Genomic DNA, 17,689 nt, shown 5'->3' with positions numbered 1-17,689 from the left:
TGTTGGGGAAGGCTTGGACAGGACAATTTGGAAAAGGAGGAGGAAACTAACAAACCCCATGGATTTCAGTGGGTCTGTTCTGAGTAGGACTGCACATAGCCCCAACCCTTGGTGGGCTCCCCGGAGGCATCTAGCTGGGCATGGATGCTGGACTCCGCAGGGCCAGGTCTGTAGGTCTGCTCTTCTGCTGGGCTGGCTGGGGATGATGGGCATGACTGTTCAACATGCTTGGGGGGCCATAGGATGGGGAAAGCAGTCTAATGCATTCTTCAGCTAGCGCTCTTGGTTCTCAGGGGCAGCAATTCTGTGGAATGAGAACAACTGGAGGGAGAGCAGGAAGCAGCACTCCCGGCTACTTCGAGCACTGAGAGGGTGCCTAGGAAGGTGGAACAAGAATGGCAAGGTGCCCTTCCCCTTATGCAGGCATTAAAGGTAGAGGCTGGGGGGGGGGGTAGCTTTCTTTTATGACCTGGGGGTCCCCAGAAGGGGGATCTTGGGTGAATGGGTCAGCCATGTGGTGGTCTAGTCTAGTGGGTAGTGCCCTGGTGGGTAAGAACAAGCCAGAACTCCCAGGTTGCAGGGGAATCAAGCCAGGGCAGGCAACCTCATGCCGTCCGGATCTTTGGAGCATAACTCTGACCCGTGGCCATAACAGCCAGTGCTTATAGCTATTGTAGTCCAAAACATCTGGAAGGCCCAATGTGCAGAGCCCTGGACTGGACTGAGGGAGGCGTGAGGAGGCACAAAGGACCCCGCTGGGGAAGCAGCCGTGCGCCTTTCCTTTCTTGGCCATCTTGTCGGCCTGCCTTCGCCCCTTCACACATGAGCAGATGGCCGCCGATCCCGCCAGCGATGCGCTGGCCACTGTTCACCTGCCCATGCCTCATTAGTGCTGATGCATCTCTGTTACCATGGGAGGAAGGGAGAGAGAGAGAGAGAGGAGGCCGCGTTGGTTGCTCTTTTGTTCTTCGTCTCTCTTTCTTTCTCCTCTGTCCCCCAGCAGACCAAGACACGGGGCAAGCCAGTCTGGACTGGGAAAAGCCCCGTGGGTCATGTCCTCATGCACTAACAGTGCTCTCGCCATGTGCTCAGCATGCGGCCAGGGGAGCAGGTCAGCATGGGGCCGACTTTCAGGTTTAATTGTCCACTCCATGTAAGCGAAGAGGTTCCAGGGAGAAGAAATTGGATGGGGAGACAACTTTCAGTACTGGATCCGTAACAGAATCCATCACATTAGTCTTGCCCTCTTCCTTTCTTTTTCCTTCCTTGCTGCATTGGAGGAAAATGTGGGGCTTAAAAAAATCATTCTTTTCCCAGTCTAGCACCCTCCCAACCTGAATCTGAATTCCCATCCGGCATGGCAATGATCTGTGATGATGGCAGTCGTAGTCCATCTGAACACCTGGAAGGCGCCAGACTGGGGAAGCCCTGGGTAGGCAACACAGAGCTAGACAGGCCATGCTAGCTGGGGTGACGGAAGCTGTGGTCCAGAGTTCTGCTTTGGAGGAAGCTGCTTTTCATGTTTCAAGTGGAAGCTGAAGTGAGTCTGCTTTCCACTGATCCCCCCTTCCCTTCGCTAGCCCACCTCCTTGCAGACCCTGCAACAGGGAAGCTTCTATCTCGTGTGCATCAGGCTCTCCCGCCCTCCCTCTCTCTCTCAAGCCACAGGAGGGGGCGTTGGCATCGAGCTTCCCGGAGGTTCCCTTGAAAAATCCCCCTTCTCTCTCATTTCGCCGCCTCCTCCCCTTCTCCCTCACACACAGCCTGGTGACTCACTCCGTGCGGGGGTGGGCAATGGCGAGTGATTGAAGCTGGGTTGGCTTGATGTGGGAGCCGGAGAGCCGAATTCCCGGTGTGTCTTGCTCGTGCGAGCATGCACACACCCTCGCACCCCGGCAGCCTCCCTTTTCCAGCGTCTCTGCCTCTGTGAGCAGCAAGCCACGCCAGAGGTGCCACAGGTGTGTGTGCCTGCCCAGCTTGGGCATGCGCCATCTGTCCCCATGGGCTGAGCATTTCAGCCTGCACAGGAGCTTCGCAGAGGCCAATGCGCATCCTCAGCCATTGCGCTGCGCTTTGAAGCAGCCTGGCTTGGCCAAAGGTCATGAGAGCAACGTGGTCATTTATGCACATGGTTTGTGTTATGCGCCGGAGCGCACAGCACCAAGTGCAAAAGTGAGGTGTTGGTAACACAGCAATGGGGGAGCCATTTCTGATCCCAGCGTATTTGCAGCAGGCGGCACTTTGTCTGTGTGCTTGTCAGGAAAGATTTGTGCAGGGTGGATGTCCAGTAGGATGGCGTGCAGTGGAGGGGAAGGGAAGGGAACGGAGCAGTAGCTTGGCTGTGCATCTTACGGTGCCTTAAAGCAATTGCCCAAGAAATGAGCCTTACTGGGTCGTAAGAGTGAGGAAATGCTTGACAGGTGGGTGGAGGTGTGAGGTGAGCCGTGCTGCAGGCACAGGTGCTGAGGGCAAATGAGCAGTGAGACTCCTGGTTTCCATACACTGCTCACGGCCTTACAGGGATGAATGGCACCCAGCCCCTGTCATTCCCAGCCAGCATGTCCAATACAGAGGAGCGCAAATGGGTCGGGAAGGCTGATGTAGCCACTGGAACTTGCTCTAGCCCAACCAACAGTGCTGGGGTCCTTTTGTCCTTCGGAGGGCTGTGGGGAAAACAGCTGCAATGTGGTGGGTGTGCCCTTGCCATGGAGAGGCAGGTGTCCGTCACCGTGCATGAGTTCATGCAGCCAGACAATGTCTGTCATGATTCATCTGTTTGCAGTGGAAGCCAGTAAAATTCCATGTGGTGCTCGCCCAGTGATTTTGGGCCACACCTCTCGAAATCCCTCAGGGCTGCCCTTGCTGGCTGGGCTTGGAGAGGTGTACTGCAAACTGTCTGGAAGGCACCAGGCCACCTAGGCCCGCTGAATCAATGCAAAGCCCTGACTAGGCCAGCATCCGTTTCCCAAAGTAGTCAGCCAACCTCTGGGAAGCTCACAAGAAAAACGCAAGTGAAATAGCAACCTCTTGCTCATTTTCCCCAGCAGCTGCCCCTGCTGTCAAACTGTCTCCGACCTTGGTGGCAGTGTGTGGCTGTGGGCAGAATGAGAAGGCACTGGCTTGGGGAAGGCTGGCTTGTAGCCCCCCAAGTGTTATAGCCCTTGCCTTCATTGGCTCGTCTTCCCTGTTTTGTTTCATTCCTTCATTTATTGGTTGCAATAATTCCTTGGAGGAATCTTACTATTCCTCCAAGAAGCCCAAGGCAGAATTCATGGTTCTCTTCTTGATACCATCCTCTCCTGTGAGATACATTAGGCGAAAGGCATGCAAAGAGTTTAATAGCTGAGTAGGAATTAGAACCCAGGTCTCCTAAGTCCCCATCCAGCACCCTACCTGCTACACCATACTTCAGTTTTAGCAGCACTAAGCTATCAAACATCTTGTGGTAGCGAATTAAACAGGTTTAACTATGCACCGTACTTCCTTTTCTCTGCTTGGTGCATGCACGGATTTCTGGTGCCCACAGTGCTAATGAGTGAATGAATAATCAGGCCCTGCATTGCTGCTTAAATGATATCCATGTTTTGTATCTTTGAAGAAATCTGCAGAATTCGTGTTTGTGCATATCTGTGCGAGGTTGGCAGTATGGACGGCATGCATTGTCCTCATGTTTGGGGAAGGTTGCCATGCACCATTCCATGGGAGTACATTCTACTGAACCTCAGCATACCTTCCAGCTAGAGCAGCTAGACTGCCAAGTGCAAGGGAAAGGGCTTGTAATAGCCCTTTAGTTTCGTAATTCTGCTTTTCCTGCATGTTTGTGCACTTACACCTTCAGCACAGACCTTTGGGAAAGCTTTCAAAACTATTGTTCAAGCTGGTCTTTCCCAAGTAGGTGTTCTGCTTGCAGCACCCTCAAATTTTGGTTCATTTCAATAGTAACTTTTTAATATATTTATGTGTGTGCACACCTGACCCCTTTCTTGTTGGTAAGCTGCTTTGTGAGGGCCTGTTTTTGAAAAGCAGGCTGTAAATGTATTGAATCAATCAACTGAGCAATTGATATATCTGATTAGATAGGTGTAAGATTGTGTTGCAACACTTCAGTTGTGGCATGAGTGTTCAGAAACAGCCTACTGCTGCAACAGATGCTGCCTATGAAAGTTCATGCCACAGTAAGTCTGCAATCCTAGGCACACTTACATAAAAATAAGTCCCATTAAGCATACAGGAAGTTATTTTGCAATAAACTTGTATAAGACCCTTCCCTACCTTGGTGTTCTCCAGATTTGTCAGGACTGCAACTCCCATCATTCTAAGCAAGCTGGCTGGAAATGCATGGAGTTGCTGTCCAACACATCTGAATGGCACCAAGTTGGGGAAAGGCTGATACAAAGTTAATCTGTTTTCAGGTGCCACCTGGCAGATGTTCATCCAATTTATTGTTACACAGATATAAATAATAATTTCAAGGGGGGCCTCTGAAATATTACTTAACTAGCAAGTTTCCCAAATAACTCTAATGGACCAAAACAAAGAAACAAAACCCAACCAAACCCCCAGACAAACAGCCATCAGTGTTACCTGAGATATGTAATAGTGCTGCCATTTCTGATCAAGATGCAGTCTAACTGGGGAAAGAGGATGGCATTCACAATTACAATTGTACTGTATGCTTGCTAAAACTGGACTTAAGTGGCACATAGACTTGACTTTACATGAGACCTTCTGTATGTAACTTCAGTGCATGATGCAAGTGCCTGACCAGCAAAGGGTTCCAAGCTGTTCCACGAACTAGGCTACATCATTTAAGCCAGAATGAGCAGCTTTGCATACAAGCATTGAATTTGGAAGCACAAACAATTTTTATCTCTTTAAAACAAGGTAGGTTTTTTGTTTGTTTGTTTCAGTATCAATTAAGTTCCCAGATGCTTTGGGGGCACACAAATTTGCAATAGAATGAGATGGATGCTCCTCACTTGTCTTGTTTTAAAGTGGAAAGGCGCCAGCACAATCATTCAACTACCATTCAGCAGTGGTAGCTTGGAGGGTTGTGGGGGCTGCAAAAAGTCCAGGGGGCATAGGTAGTCTGCATGCCCCACATTTTCTGCTCCTGGCTTAACCCATCAGTTTATGTTGTATAGGCATGCATGGACATTGCTTGAGGTCCTAGAGGGATTGATTAAAAGATGTCAGGTAAGTTCCCTCTTAGGAACAGGCCCAAGAGATCAGAAATGGAGCAAATGCCTGCCAAAGAAAACAACTTATTCCTGCCCTTCTTGGTTGGGATGGACCATTGAAATTGTGACTTGACAGTCCCATGTGGATTGATAGGCGACAGGAAGGACTTGCCACACCATGCTGCCGCATAAATCCATATTCTAACAGGACTGATCCTGTGCAGTTTCCTGATGCCTGTCATATCCTCCTCCAGGATATACTGCCCCCCTCATGCTCAGTTTTCATGCCCATGCTCAGCCCTGTTTGGGGTCTTGGGGGAAGTGGGGTGGTTTTTGCACTCCTTCAGCCATGCAGACATCCCCTTCTTATTTCTCAGCATTGGCTCCTTTTCTACCAGCACTCAGTCACAAATTCACTGCTAAGGAGAGGTCACAAAGAATGGGGTCACGTGCCACTTGGGGGGAAAAATGGAGTTTGCCATGCAGGTCAAAGGAGTCCGGCAGTGGTGGAATCCACAAAGGAGTCCTGCCATGGTGGAATCCTGTGGTGGTGGAATCCACCCCTTCCTTTTGACAAATACTGAATTGAACAAAGGCATAATCCACAGATGAGGCCTTCGACATATTCCAGGGTGATGATTTGCCTCTCAAAGGCACGGACAAAATGGGCACAGTTTGGTTAACGCTGCATTGTGCATCAAGCATATTTCTATATAAAATAAAGCACTATTTAATGAAAGGTAGCATCTTATAAAGCACAGCCTTCCCTAACCTGGTATCTTCTACAATTCCATTATCCATGTACTGGCTAAAGATGCACCTGGTTGGGAGAGTTTGCCATAGTGTGCTTAAAATGCTAACACATTTGCCATACATCTTAGCAGCAGCAGCCTTGTAAAGTCGGCCTGCCTGATCATCCCTCTATTGGAAGTGGTGGTCGGCTGGGTCTAAGAGACTAGTGAGTTCATGCTGAGGACGAGATTGGAAATGGGGTTGTCTGACACGCAGCTCCTTGCTACGTGCCCAGCCTTGCTGACTCATGATGTTGGCCCTCCCGATAGATCCAGTATCGGGAGACATAATGATGAGTTATACCCAGCCTCCAGGATCCGGGACGTTATTCTAGTGAATATCAGCCGCAGGGGAGCAACAGGGGGAGAGGACTGTTGCTTCCACATCCTGGTGGTGGAGGCAAACAATTGGCTCCTGCAGGAAACAATCGATACTAAATAGCCCTTTAATCTAATCCTGCAAGGCTCTTCTTATGTACTTATCAAATAACCCATTAGCCTGAGTCTGCAAGACCATTTATCTGTTCTTACAAGTTTCATGTATTCTCTAGTCCTGTTTATGTGTCCAACCATGTTAGTTTCAGGACCAAGCAACCTTAGTACAGCGGATAAAAATCTGCAGTGCAAAAGCAGGAACCTGATTAAGCCAGAGCGAAGTATAAATCGAGGCTGCTCCTTAACATAATGGAGTGGGGCTGCCACTGAAATCGGTCAGAGTGGATACCAAGAGAGTTCCTCTGAGGTGGGCATTCCAAATGTGAGGTGCCACTGTTGAAAAGGCCCTCTCCTTTTGATCATCACTCACCTATGCAGAGAGCCTCTGGTGATAAGATTTATGCAGATGAGGAAAGGTGGTCCTTCAGATAAACAGGCCACAATCTGTCTATTGTGTGTTACCTGGGACTGTGTTTTATGCCGTATACAGGAAAAAGGTGTCCTTTGAGCATGTAAGAGAGTCCTTCTCACTCTTTCATCACTTTGGTTTGTTTATTTGACCATGTTAAAAATTAAGTCTAATGAAGGGGTACAAAAAAGCACCTGCATACAACATTAAGGAAAACCATTGGTCATCCTTTCAATGTTTGTTTGATGGCTGAGCTGAGATTTGAACTTTGATCTTCCTGGTATAAGTTGGATCTCCATAGATAGTTCCTATATGTCTAGTTTCTAGGGCATGGTGAACAGTCAGATTTAAGTCCAAAGCAAAACAAAGTAGAAAGGGCAAAAGTATATCAACAGAATGTTGAACAAACAAGCAGTCTTCAATAGAACGTCATAAAAATGTAATATTGCTATAAAATGTTTTACTTGAGTTCTGGCAACTTCTCTCCCCGACAAAATTAATTTCTTCTGCTCATGCCAGAATGCTGGAGTTAATTTTCTTCTGCAAACAGCTTTGTGTTGTTGATGTGGTAGAACAAATGCTCTTTGGCATTCTGCCACTTTGTCCCAGCTTGCATGAGGCAGTGATGACAATCAACTGGATCCGTGCATGTGACACACAAAGTGGCCTTGCACTAGGTCAGGGCATTCTGTCCAGGGACGAGTGCTGTGCAGTAGCTTGTCCAGGGCTCAGGCAGAGGCCTTTTCCATCACCTCCACCTCCCTTTTAACAGGAGACTGCAGGAATCAAACCTGGGTCGTTTGGCACATCAGACCTGCATGCTCCCCTGCGAAGCTGCACCCCCTCCAAAGCAAGCCAGTGTGGTTCAGCGCCTGGGGAATGCTGGGCACTGGCTTTGCTGATCCTTGTACACATTTGCGAATGATCGCAGAAGCATGCATGCTAACCTGGGCACACGTGTTTGGAACATAGTGGGTGCTTGCTTGCACTGCCTGTACATGGGGTACCATCTTCGCCCGCTTCTGCATGCTTCCTCCACCCAGCGTCCTTCCAGGGTGAGCTAGCAGAAAGCCAGGCTGGCTACAACCTTGCTTGCACCAGGTACCTTGGCATAATGTGGCAGCAGGCAACTGCGTGCCTGGTGTTGAGGGGGTCCTCCTGTCACCCCTTTGACCCAGACCAGACCAGGATGTGGGGAAAGGGAAGGCTTCTCAGAGCTGTGCCCAGGCCAGGCCCACAGACTGCACCTGTCAATCTAACGCCATTGATGACTCCTTAGGCTAAAATCCTGCAGGTGCCAGTCTGCCTTCTTCAGCCGTGGGAGGGGGGGGGGTGATTATGGCTTCTGGGGTGCTTTCAGAGCCACCCCAACTGCATACCTGACTGGCTTTGGATGACACAGCAACCTGCATGCCAGGAGGGTAATTAGGCAAACGATGCTGCAGGTGACCCCAACCATTCTTTCTGAAGAGGCATGTCTGGGGAAGAGGAATGTGTATCTTTTTAAGGACAGTGCCTGCTACGTAATAGTTCAAAGCAATCCAGCAGGCAGGGGGGATTAATCGGTTAGGGTGTTGTGGAGATACGGAGGGCTTATTCAGGATGCTGTGGGGCAAAACTACGGTTAGACCTTCCCCCTTCCCCCTATCATAACCAGTGCTGCAATATTCACCTCCTTTTGGAAGCAGAATGCTTGTATAATGGATGATGGTGCTACAAATGAGTCTATGCTGTGTGGGTGGGGTGTGTAATTTTGTGCTGGGTGCGTGTGGAATAGACAGGTGAGGGTAGTGTGTGTGTGTGTGAGAGAGAGAGAGAGAGAGAGATTGCAGTTGGGGAGGAGGGTGCAATGTGCCGTGCCTTTACCGAGCTCGTGGTACTTGTTATTCTGGGCAGGAACTATCTCTGGTGACTCCAGCAGGGATGCAGCAACAGCAGTAGCAGAAGAAGCTGCAGCAATATTGGGGGGTGGGAGGTGAGCCAAGAACCTGGATCTTCTCTTCACACATCACCACACCCACTTGCCATGACTCACTGTTCTCAGGGAGAACAGGAGAGCCCCCTGGTTAGCCCTGGACTGGCACCTTCCCTCATAAAAAGAGAAAGGTGGAGGAGGAGGATGCTAGAACATCATACAGGGTCTGATGCAACGCCGTGGTGTTCACCAGAGGTTCAGTCCCTGCATGCTTACACCTTTCTTCAGCCTGAAAGTTCCACACAAGCAGGGACTCCTGTGAGGCTGTTCGCAGGTGGGGAGACTTCCTTGTGATTGTCGAAGGCGCAGAAAGAAAACAGGAGCACGGAAATTGCACTATCCCTCTTTTGCCAGCTTAGTCCACTACATCACAGCCCTGGTCTAGAGGATCCTGGTGTTGTGGCACCCTCTTCATTGCTACCGCCAAAGATTTTTTATTTCACAAGAATCTGGACTTATCCCATTCCCGGTTCAAGTCTGCTAAATCTTTTGTCAAAAAAAGTCCTGCTTTCTAGTCTGCTCTGCTATGTACACCAAACCCTTAATCTCACTAAATTTCTACCTAAAATTTCACATCTATAAGGCAAGGATGGGGAATGTGGAGAAATCTTGTTTTATTTCCCTTGAGACAGATTCTGTTTTGAAAAAGCTCTTGGGGTGTTATTTCCGGGTGAGGCCACAAAGAAGAAACTCTGCCTCCACTAACAAGCGTGACAAGCAGCAGTGTGTCTATTCAGATGTAAGCAAGACTGAATAACTCAGCAGTGCTTTTAGATAGTATCCCAAACGTCAAACCTATACACGTCTACTCCGACTCAGGTATGAGCAGCAGATCTGCTTTCAAGTAACCGGGGCAAGGCTTAGAAAGAAGGGCTGATTCAGCTGCTTCCTGCCCTGGCCCTGGCCCTGGCCCTGTGCTACCTGGAGCGCTCTTATCTCTGATTAGCTGCCAATCAGAGATAAGAGCTTCCTCATCTATGATAGAGGGGCAGGACAAGGGGAAGAAGCTGCAGGGCTGGAGTGGGGAACCCCCATGGGTTGAAGGTTCAAAATTCCTTCTGTAAGGGATAATGGGTAAAGTGAGAGAGGCAGTCTCTTTGGGTTTGCATAAGTGATGGCTAACAGGTGGCCCCATAGATGTTGCTGGAGTGCAACTCCCATCTAGCCTACTGAGCATGTGCAGTGGGCAGGGTCCAACACTATCTGGAGGATCACATGCTCCCTATCCTTAGTTTACAAGACGAGAAGGTTCCCTTTGATGGGGCTGGATGAGAGCAGGGAGGAGAGGGGAGCAAGAGAAGGAGGGTACGAGTCCATCCCTAATGGGTCTTTTTATCAATGTAGCTGTCCACAACACCAAGGAGGGTGGTTGCAGCAGTGGTAAGCAAGCAGTTTCATCAAGAATTTAGAAAACAAGCACCCCCTCCCACCATGAAGAAGCCCCCTAAGATCACCTGGGGATCTGAGACTCTGTCCAGGCATTGTGAACCCCGCCAGAACCACTGATCCTCTTTGGCAGCCTGGTTTCGTCTCCTGGAGCATCCAGCAGAAGGTGTCCCTGCCTCGGTCTCCTGCCACCCCCTGCGACACATGGACGCAGCAGTGCTCCGGATGGCAGATTTGTTCTCCTGCTTCTCCCACCTTGCTGCTGCTCACACATGGACTCAGATCCCCATGGACTCGGTTTTAGCATCCTGCTACCCTGCTGCCTGGCAGTGACCTGGACCAGTTGGCATCCTGGATCCAGCAGTACAGAAGCAATCTGACAGCTTTCCCCTGAACCAGTTTCCTGACTAGGTAAGCCTCAACTGTGGGGAGGGATGGAATCCAACGTTCATTGTAGAAAGTGCTATTTCTAATCCTTATGTTTCAAAGTAAGGAACTCCAGTGAAGTTTCTTTAATGTGAACCTCCTGAAATTTTGTGCAGGGGTGGTGGGGAAAGTTATCTGTCACATATGTAAACAAAGATAGAAATGATAGTAATAGTTTTATGGCATACTATAATTGCATCTTTAAGTATGTGTGATTGATATAATCACATGCAATTTTATACTGTATAAATTTATTGGTGCAGGATACTTGTCTGTCTTCTTGTTCCCTGAAAAATGTCATGCACCTTAATGTAACTATTATTAACAATGATATTAGTGCCAACATTCTTTTGTTGTTGACTTTTGCAGTTGCTCTTATTTTGTTTCTCTTGTTTAATTTAGTTTTGTTTGTCCACAGATGATCAAATGTTGCCTATTTTTTAGGAGCCAAAATAAAAAATGTATGTGGACAGAAGCTGCAGTGTGGGATCAGAAGTGCTGAAAAAGTCATCCCAACCATAAAGTTAAAAATGCCTAGGTCCCATAGGAGAGATACCTTGAAGGGGTATCTGGGGACCTGTATCTACAGGGAAATATTGCATTGTATTTATGTAAAGCATTTTATCCCCCCCCCCCCCAACGCCAAAGGCATCAGAGTGGCTTACAAAGTTCTGTTGTATGAATTGCCTTGTTTCTATTCGAAAAGACATGACACATGAGGTAAAAACAAAGAGGAGGGAGAAGGAATAAAGCAAGCTTCGGCACTAGTTTTTAGTTGTACTCCTTATCAGTTGGGCTAGAATCAGATCAACATAGCCTAATAGAGCAGCTGTCATGGTTGGGGAGCTGGTTTCTCAGCAGAGATAATGAAATAGCCCTGCTTGTCTCTTCTGTTCTCACTCTGCTCTGCAGATTAGTAGAATGGCTGCTGACTAGGTGACAGTCAGGAGAACCAGATGAGTGGAAATGCCTTGGCTATTCCCATGGCTCTTGTCCCCTAAGTCCTCTGGGTGCCACCCAGATCTCCTTGGAGGACTAGTAGCAACATATCCATGTGTTTCCAGCAGCAACACAAAGTTCTCTCCGCCACCTCAGATATGGAAGTGACACTGAGACAGGCCCAGAGACAGAAATGTTCTGACAGTGGTTGTCTAGTCTTCAGACATTTTGACATAACTCAATAGCGTTGCCTTTTGTATAGCCCCAACTCCACATTCTCCCCACCCTTTTCTTCCATTAGACTAGGAGAATTCCTGTTACTGACCTGTGTTAGCAGCACTGTATAGTACCCTTGTTTCATAAACTGGTGGGTACAGGAGGTATTCACTCCTAGGCTGAACCACATAATGGTTGATCAGCAGCCTCCTGCCCCCACAGCACAGGATGCGTGGGGCAGTTGTCACTGGGGAGGCAAGTGAGGGCAGCCAGTCCTTCATGTTTTCCATGGCAACTGCCTCACCTCGTTTGGGAAACCGTAGTGGCCTGCTATGTTTTGAGAAGCTTTTCTGGTGGAAGGGCACCCACTGAGGATGCTTGTTGTGACTAGCCGCTGTAGCGACACTTGTGGAAGCCCTTTCATGCTGAAACAAGACGTGAGGGGAGGCAGGATGACACCAAGCAGTGTCATCACGGGCCTATGCCAGGCTCACACAACTCAGGGGTGTGGCTCTCCTGGGGTTCGGGTTGAGCCCCCCACTTTTCCTTAGATGGCTCCACCTTGCCCCCTCATTGGCTTACAAACTGTCACCTGCCAGTTCCCCTCTGCAAGTCCCCATCTGCATGTGCTAAAGTTACGAGGGATACAGGAGATTGCAAAGTCCTCATTTCCCTTGTAACATCCACTTCCGGCCTCAGTCTTCTATCTGCATTCTGCAAGAGGATATTCCATACTTGGTATGGTCAGGAATTGTGCATTTATTAAGTTTATATCCCCCTTTTTTCCTATCGGTGGAAACCCATTTCTCTTCTTTCTTTTCATTTTATCCTCACAACTACCCTGTGAGGTAGGTTAAGCTAAGAGTCAGAGGCTGGCTGAAAAGCACCCTGGGAGCTTCAAGACCAAATGGGGAATAGAACCCAGGTCTCCCACGCCTCCCAGTCCAGCGCTCTAACCATTGTGCCACACAGGCTCTGTTTGATCTGACCTGCTACGCAGCGACCTACAGAATCTCTCCACAAAGCAACAAGCTCCTGTTGCTTCTGTGGGCCTTCTTCGCCTCCCATCTGCCCTTGCCTGCCTGGCTTGTTATATGCTTCCTGGAATAAACCAAATAGAGGCTGACAGCATTCAGCACTTTTGTCAGGGTTACTAGAGGAAAGTGTTTTATTTTTGTGCCATGTCCTACTTTGTACAACTCTTAGGTTTAGGACCACACATCCCACATTTCCTACTCTTTCTATTGTGTACCCCCTGAATCAGAAGACAACTAGAGCATTTGGTGCATTTTTTGTGGGGGGGAGCAGTTGATGTCCTGCGGGGTGGGGCGTGTGAAGGTTATATCCTGCAATTTCTCTTCATGGACCCCAGTACCCTCTCTGAGAAGTTTCATATAAAATTGTGTTTGGTTTCATGTCATTTCTCCAAGGGATTCAAAGAGGCATGTGTGTTCTCTTCTGTCTGCAACCTCACAACAGCCCTGTGAAGTAAGTTAGGCTGGCACAAGGTCACCCAGTAGCTTCCTGGCTGTATCCTCACTTAGTCACTTGAACTGAAGGCTGTTCAGTTCTAATCTGACACTTCACCCATGGCAACAGTTGGGGGACAAAAACAGGGAAAATTTAAAGGGGGTGGCATTCCCACATGACTGTTCTAGGCAGCTGCCTAGAGTGACTTACTCTCAGTTGCTACAGGTTTTGTTGTTGTTGTTTGCAAAAATCAATGGAAGACATATCTTCTTTCCGGCATCAGTGGGAGGAGATTTTTTACTTTCTGAGGAACAGGATATGGTTGGACGGTGCAGGATAGGCCACTGTGTGTGTCACTCTTGTGCCTCCTCCACTTTCCTTGCCTAGGTCTTCCATGAATCCGTGGTTCAGAACTGTGGGCCTGGGATACAGGATGCACTTCCTGGAATGCATGAGGTGGCCTTGCGTAGTTCAGACAATCTGTCTACGTAGCCTGGGTCTGCCTGCTCTGGCTGATAGCAACTCCCAGACAGAGCAGAGGCCTTGTCCCATCATGGAGTCCTTTGACCTGGAGAGGCCGCATATGGAACCTGCATGTAATGTCAGAGTGCTCCAAGAAGCTGGCTGGCCGGTCTGTCATAAGCAGTGGGAACTGGCAGTGTACACTAAAGAGGAGCATGCCAACTGCAGACATAACCATGGGTCAGAGACACTTGTGATCTCCTTTTGAATGTGCGTTGTGAGTCGCCCTTCTGCTTCCTCTTCAGGCATCATGTCGGGAGATTACGATGAAGACAGACACCGCAGGGCAATGGAGCTTCTTCATGTGCTGTGTGCCAACACATGTGCTGCCCAGGAACGCGAGAAGTGTCAGGAATTGACAGGCCACGTGGGTCCCATCAACTCTGGTGAGGAGCTTAGTAGTAGGGGGGTGATATGACCCATTTCTAGAAGCAAAGGCCTCAGTAAGAGGAGGAATCCTGACCTAGGCCTAGCTGGAAGTCCCAGAGAGTCATGTACCAGTTCAGGGCTTCCTGGGTCTATGTTGATATGCAGGGAAAGAAAGGATGCCTGGATGGCATCTGATAATTCTAGTTTGTGAGAAAAGGGCCTCTGGCATAGTCAGATAGGTCCTACAGGGCCCTGGTGAAATAAGGTCTTGTTGAGCTTTTGTTGAATTTTAAGAGGACCAGGTTTCTAGTCCTCACCACTTTTTGGCAAAGTGATCTACTTTAAAGTACAGAGGGATATTTTTTGGCAAGCACTCCGAATCAAGAGCCATCAATGTGGCAGTTCTTGTTGAATATGCAAGTTTGATCCAACTGGGAAAGAACTTCTCAAATGGGGTATTTAATGGTGGGCCCCAGGGTTCTGCTGGCTGTGTCTGATGCCATTGAGGTTGAACAGGACAAGGAAGCCATAAGAGACAGGCTTGGCATGTCTTCATGAAAGAGAAGTCAGCCAGGAGTGCTCTTTGTACCATAATCCATCAGCATTCCATGGTCACTAAACACACTTGGCTCTTGTTGGGTTGGTTTTATTTACCCTCCCTACTCCTTGCAAAATGGTTCCATTTTGGTAGCATAAGAATGAGCACTTGGGGATGTGATTGTGATTAATAAATATTAGAGATGGGGTTAGGAACCTGTGGTCCTCCAGGTGTGGTCAGATTACAGCTCCTATTATCCCTGGCTGTTGGCCATGGCGATTGAGACAGAAGGGAATTAAGTCCAGCAGCTGCTAGAAGGCAGCAAGTTCCCCATTCTCTCTCTCTCTCTCTCAGTATGACATTCCTACTTCATTGTTTAGCCAAGAGAGTCTTTCCAAAGTAGCTTTCACTGACAATTCATGCAAAGGGGGCAGTATAATGAGAGAGCTAGTGTGGTGTAGTGGTTAAGAGCATGGGACTGGGACTCAGACGATCTGGGTTCTAGTCCCCGCTCAGCCATGGAGCCAACTGGGTGACTTGGGGCCAGTCACAGACTCTCAGCCCAACCTACCTCACAGGGCTGCTGTTGTGGGGATAAGATGGAGGAGGAGAATGATGTAAGCTGCCTTGAGCCCTTTGTAGGAAAAAGGCAGGATATAAATTGAAAAATATAAATAGATAGATAGATAGATAGATAGATAGGCTCATCTGAGGGTTTATGTATGGAGGTCTCTCCTGATGCCTAGCATTTCAAAGGTAGCCTGCCTGCCTGCCTTTATGCAGAGGGCAGCAACTGCCTCAGGAGGCAAGTGCTGCTGCTTGTTGTTCATTGGATTTATAGCCTGCTTCTCTTTCAAAGAGATCAAGTCATGATCCTCCTCTTCTCTTTCTCCTCACAACAACCCTGTGAGGTAGATTGGCCTGCCAGTTCGTGAGTAGCCCAGAGTCATCCAGCGAGCTTCCTGGCCAAGCGGGGACTTGAGCTCAGCTTTGGCCATAGTCCAACACTCCCAGTAAAGGGGAGCAGCAGTGTCAGCCCCTTGGCTGTTCCCCTTGAGCCCACCGGGCAGTCTTCTCTGACCACTGCTCCTGCTCCCCCGTTGCGGCCTGCTGGCCTCAGGGGTGCTGGAACACCGTCTCCCCTCACCAGCACTGAAGTGAGATTCAAGTGCCAGTCTGGTTGCCTTCTCCTTTGCCTCAGGGTGCCCAGTGTGGGTCCCGGGCTGGGAAGGGACCCACATGCTCATGTCCCTCATGTCCCTCCAGAGCACGGGAAAGGAGCAGAAGGAACTGTTGATGACTCAGGCAGAGAAGGTGGGAGCACAGGAAGCTGCTTTTAACTGAGCGAGACCAGCTGGTGCAATATTGGCCTTGGCTCTCCAAGTTTAAGGCAGGATTCTTTCCTAGGCCAGCCTGGAGAAGCTGAGGGTCGAATCGGCGACCTTCAGCATCTAAGCGAGCGCTCTACCACAGGGCTGGAAGCAGAGCCTTTAGCAGCCCTTCTGTGGAGCATTCGAAGCCCGGCAGTTGGTGGCAACAGGCCCGGAGTTCCAGGCTCGCCCCCCCAGAGCGGCCGGAGGACGTGGCACACAGCAAGGGGTGGGCGTAGCACAGTAAGCAGCAAGCTCAGGGCGAGATGCCGGGTGCCCGCGGGAGCAAGCCTGCCCCCCTTGACGTCCGGTTGTGGTATCTGCCTCTCCACTTCTCCCCTCTAGAGATCCTGGTCAGCCTCCTCTCAGTGATTGTGACCTTTTGCGGCATCGTGCTGCTGGGAGTCTCCCTCTTTGTTTCGTGGAAGCTCTGCTGGATCCCCTGGCGGGACAAGGGCTCCTCCTCACAAACCCAGCGCAAGGAGCACCTCCTCCATGCCCACCTCCACCACTCGCCCTTTGGGGATCTCCTGGCCGAGCGGGTGGAGCTGGGGCCCGAGATGCCTGAGCGGTCCTACCTCGATATGGATTCCTATCCCGAGGCCAACCTCAAGGTCAGCCAGACCTCCCCTGACCTCCCCGTGGAAGGCCAGACCAGTACCAAGGAAGGCAACCTCCCCAACGCCCACTCCCACCAGCAAGTGGCAAGCTTGGCACCCACGCCCAGGTGAGTGGAGAGGCAGGGAGGCTGGGGCGGAAAGCTTGCGAATGGAAAACCTGGATGTATGTGTGGTTGCATGCGACGTGCAAGCGGGTACTATCATTCAGGGAATTGTTACCCAGAGCTTCAAGATTATTGCACTACATTGAAAAAGGGATGCAAGACCAGCTATAACTCTGGTCCCCCACAAGGACCCTCTGACAAGACTCTTTTCTGCATTGGTGAGTCCTAGCACAGGCGTGTGGAACCTCAGGCCTGTGGCCTTCACCTGGTCTGCCTGGAGTCCCCAGGGCACTAAGCCACCCTTGTTTTACCTCAGTCCCCTTTCTATTGAGTGTTTGGTGGTTTTCCAGCTTTTGCATGTTTTTCCGCATTCGAAAGGATTGCGATGCCTCTTTTGTTACTGGCAGTAGCACTTTAAGCTAAAATAGGATATTGTGGATATTTCTAGAACGTTGGGCCTTCCTTTTCCCTTTGGCCCCAGTCGCCTCCAGAATGCACTCTCTCCACCCCCAGTGCTTCTCTGAAATTCAGTTCCTCCCTCAGGCTGAAAGAGGTTGAACCCTTCCTTTGCCCACCGTTTTCCAGTGGCTTGCATCGTAGGACAACATGCCCCTTAAAAAGAAAAAAGCTGGTCAGATTCTTTGCAAAGAGCCATATTTTAATATATGCTGTTTTTATTCTCTGATGTTCCCTTCAGAAGTGTGCTGTTTATGGTTGCTGCCATTTAAAAAGGCAGCACTTGCCCTAATAATATAATAGCTTTTCTTCTGAAGGCTTACTCAGTGCAATTCCTTCTACTTCTCATATGGCTTTTCTGTGATGGTGGGGATATGGGCATGGATGGAGTAGAGCAGCGGGAGTGAAGCAAGAATGGGGTAGCTAAACACATCAAGCAGGGAAGGGAAGGGAAGGGAAGGGAAGGGAAGGGAAGGGAAGGGA

The 17,689-nt window shown here is 49.5% G+C and overlaps 1 protein-coding gene across 1 annotated transcript in view; it reads left to right on the top strand.

The window, feature by feature from the left end:
• Nucleotides 1-13,999: 13,999 nt before the first annotated feature.
• SYT3 (synaptotagmin 3) overlaps nucleotides 14,000-17,689 on the top strand; it is a 24,399-nt gene continuing 20,709 nt past the window's right edge. Inside the window, exons 1-2 of the mRNA XM_044444641.1 lie at nucleotides 14,000-14,135; nucleotides 16,372-16,753. Coding sequence (XP_044300576.1) covers nucleotides 14,000-14,135; nucleotides 16,372-16,753 — 518 coding nt within the window. The remainder of the gene's footprint in view (nucleotides 14,136-16,371; nucleotides 16,754-17,689) is intronic.

The sequence above is a fragment of the Varanus komodoensis genome, unplaced genomic scaffold (assembly GCF_004798865.1).
Source record: "Varanus komodoensis strain SLA01 unplaced genomic scaffold, ASM479886v1 scaffold45, whole genome shotgun sequence".
Classification (NCBI taxonomy): domain Eukaryota; kingdom Metazoa; phylum Chordata; class Lepidosauria; order Squamata; family Varanidae; genus Varanus; species Varanus komodoensis.
This window is presented reverse-complemented; position numbering and strand designations above follow the sequence as displayed.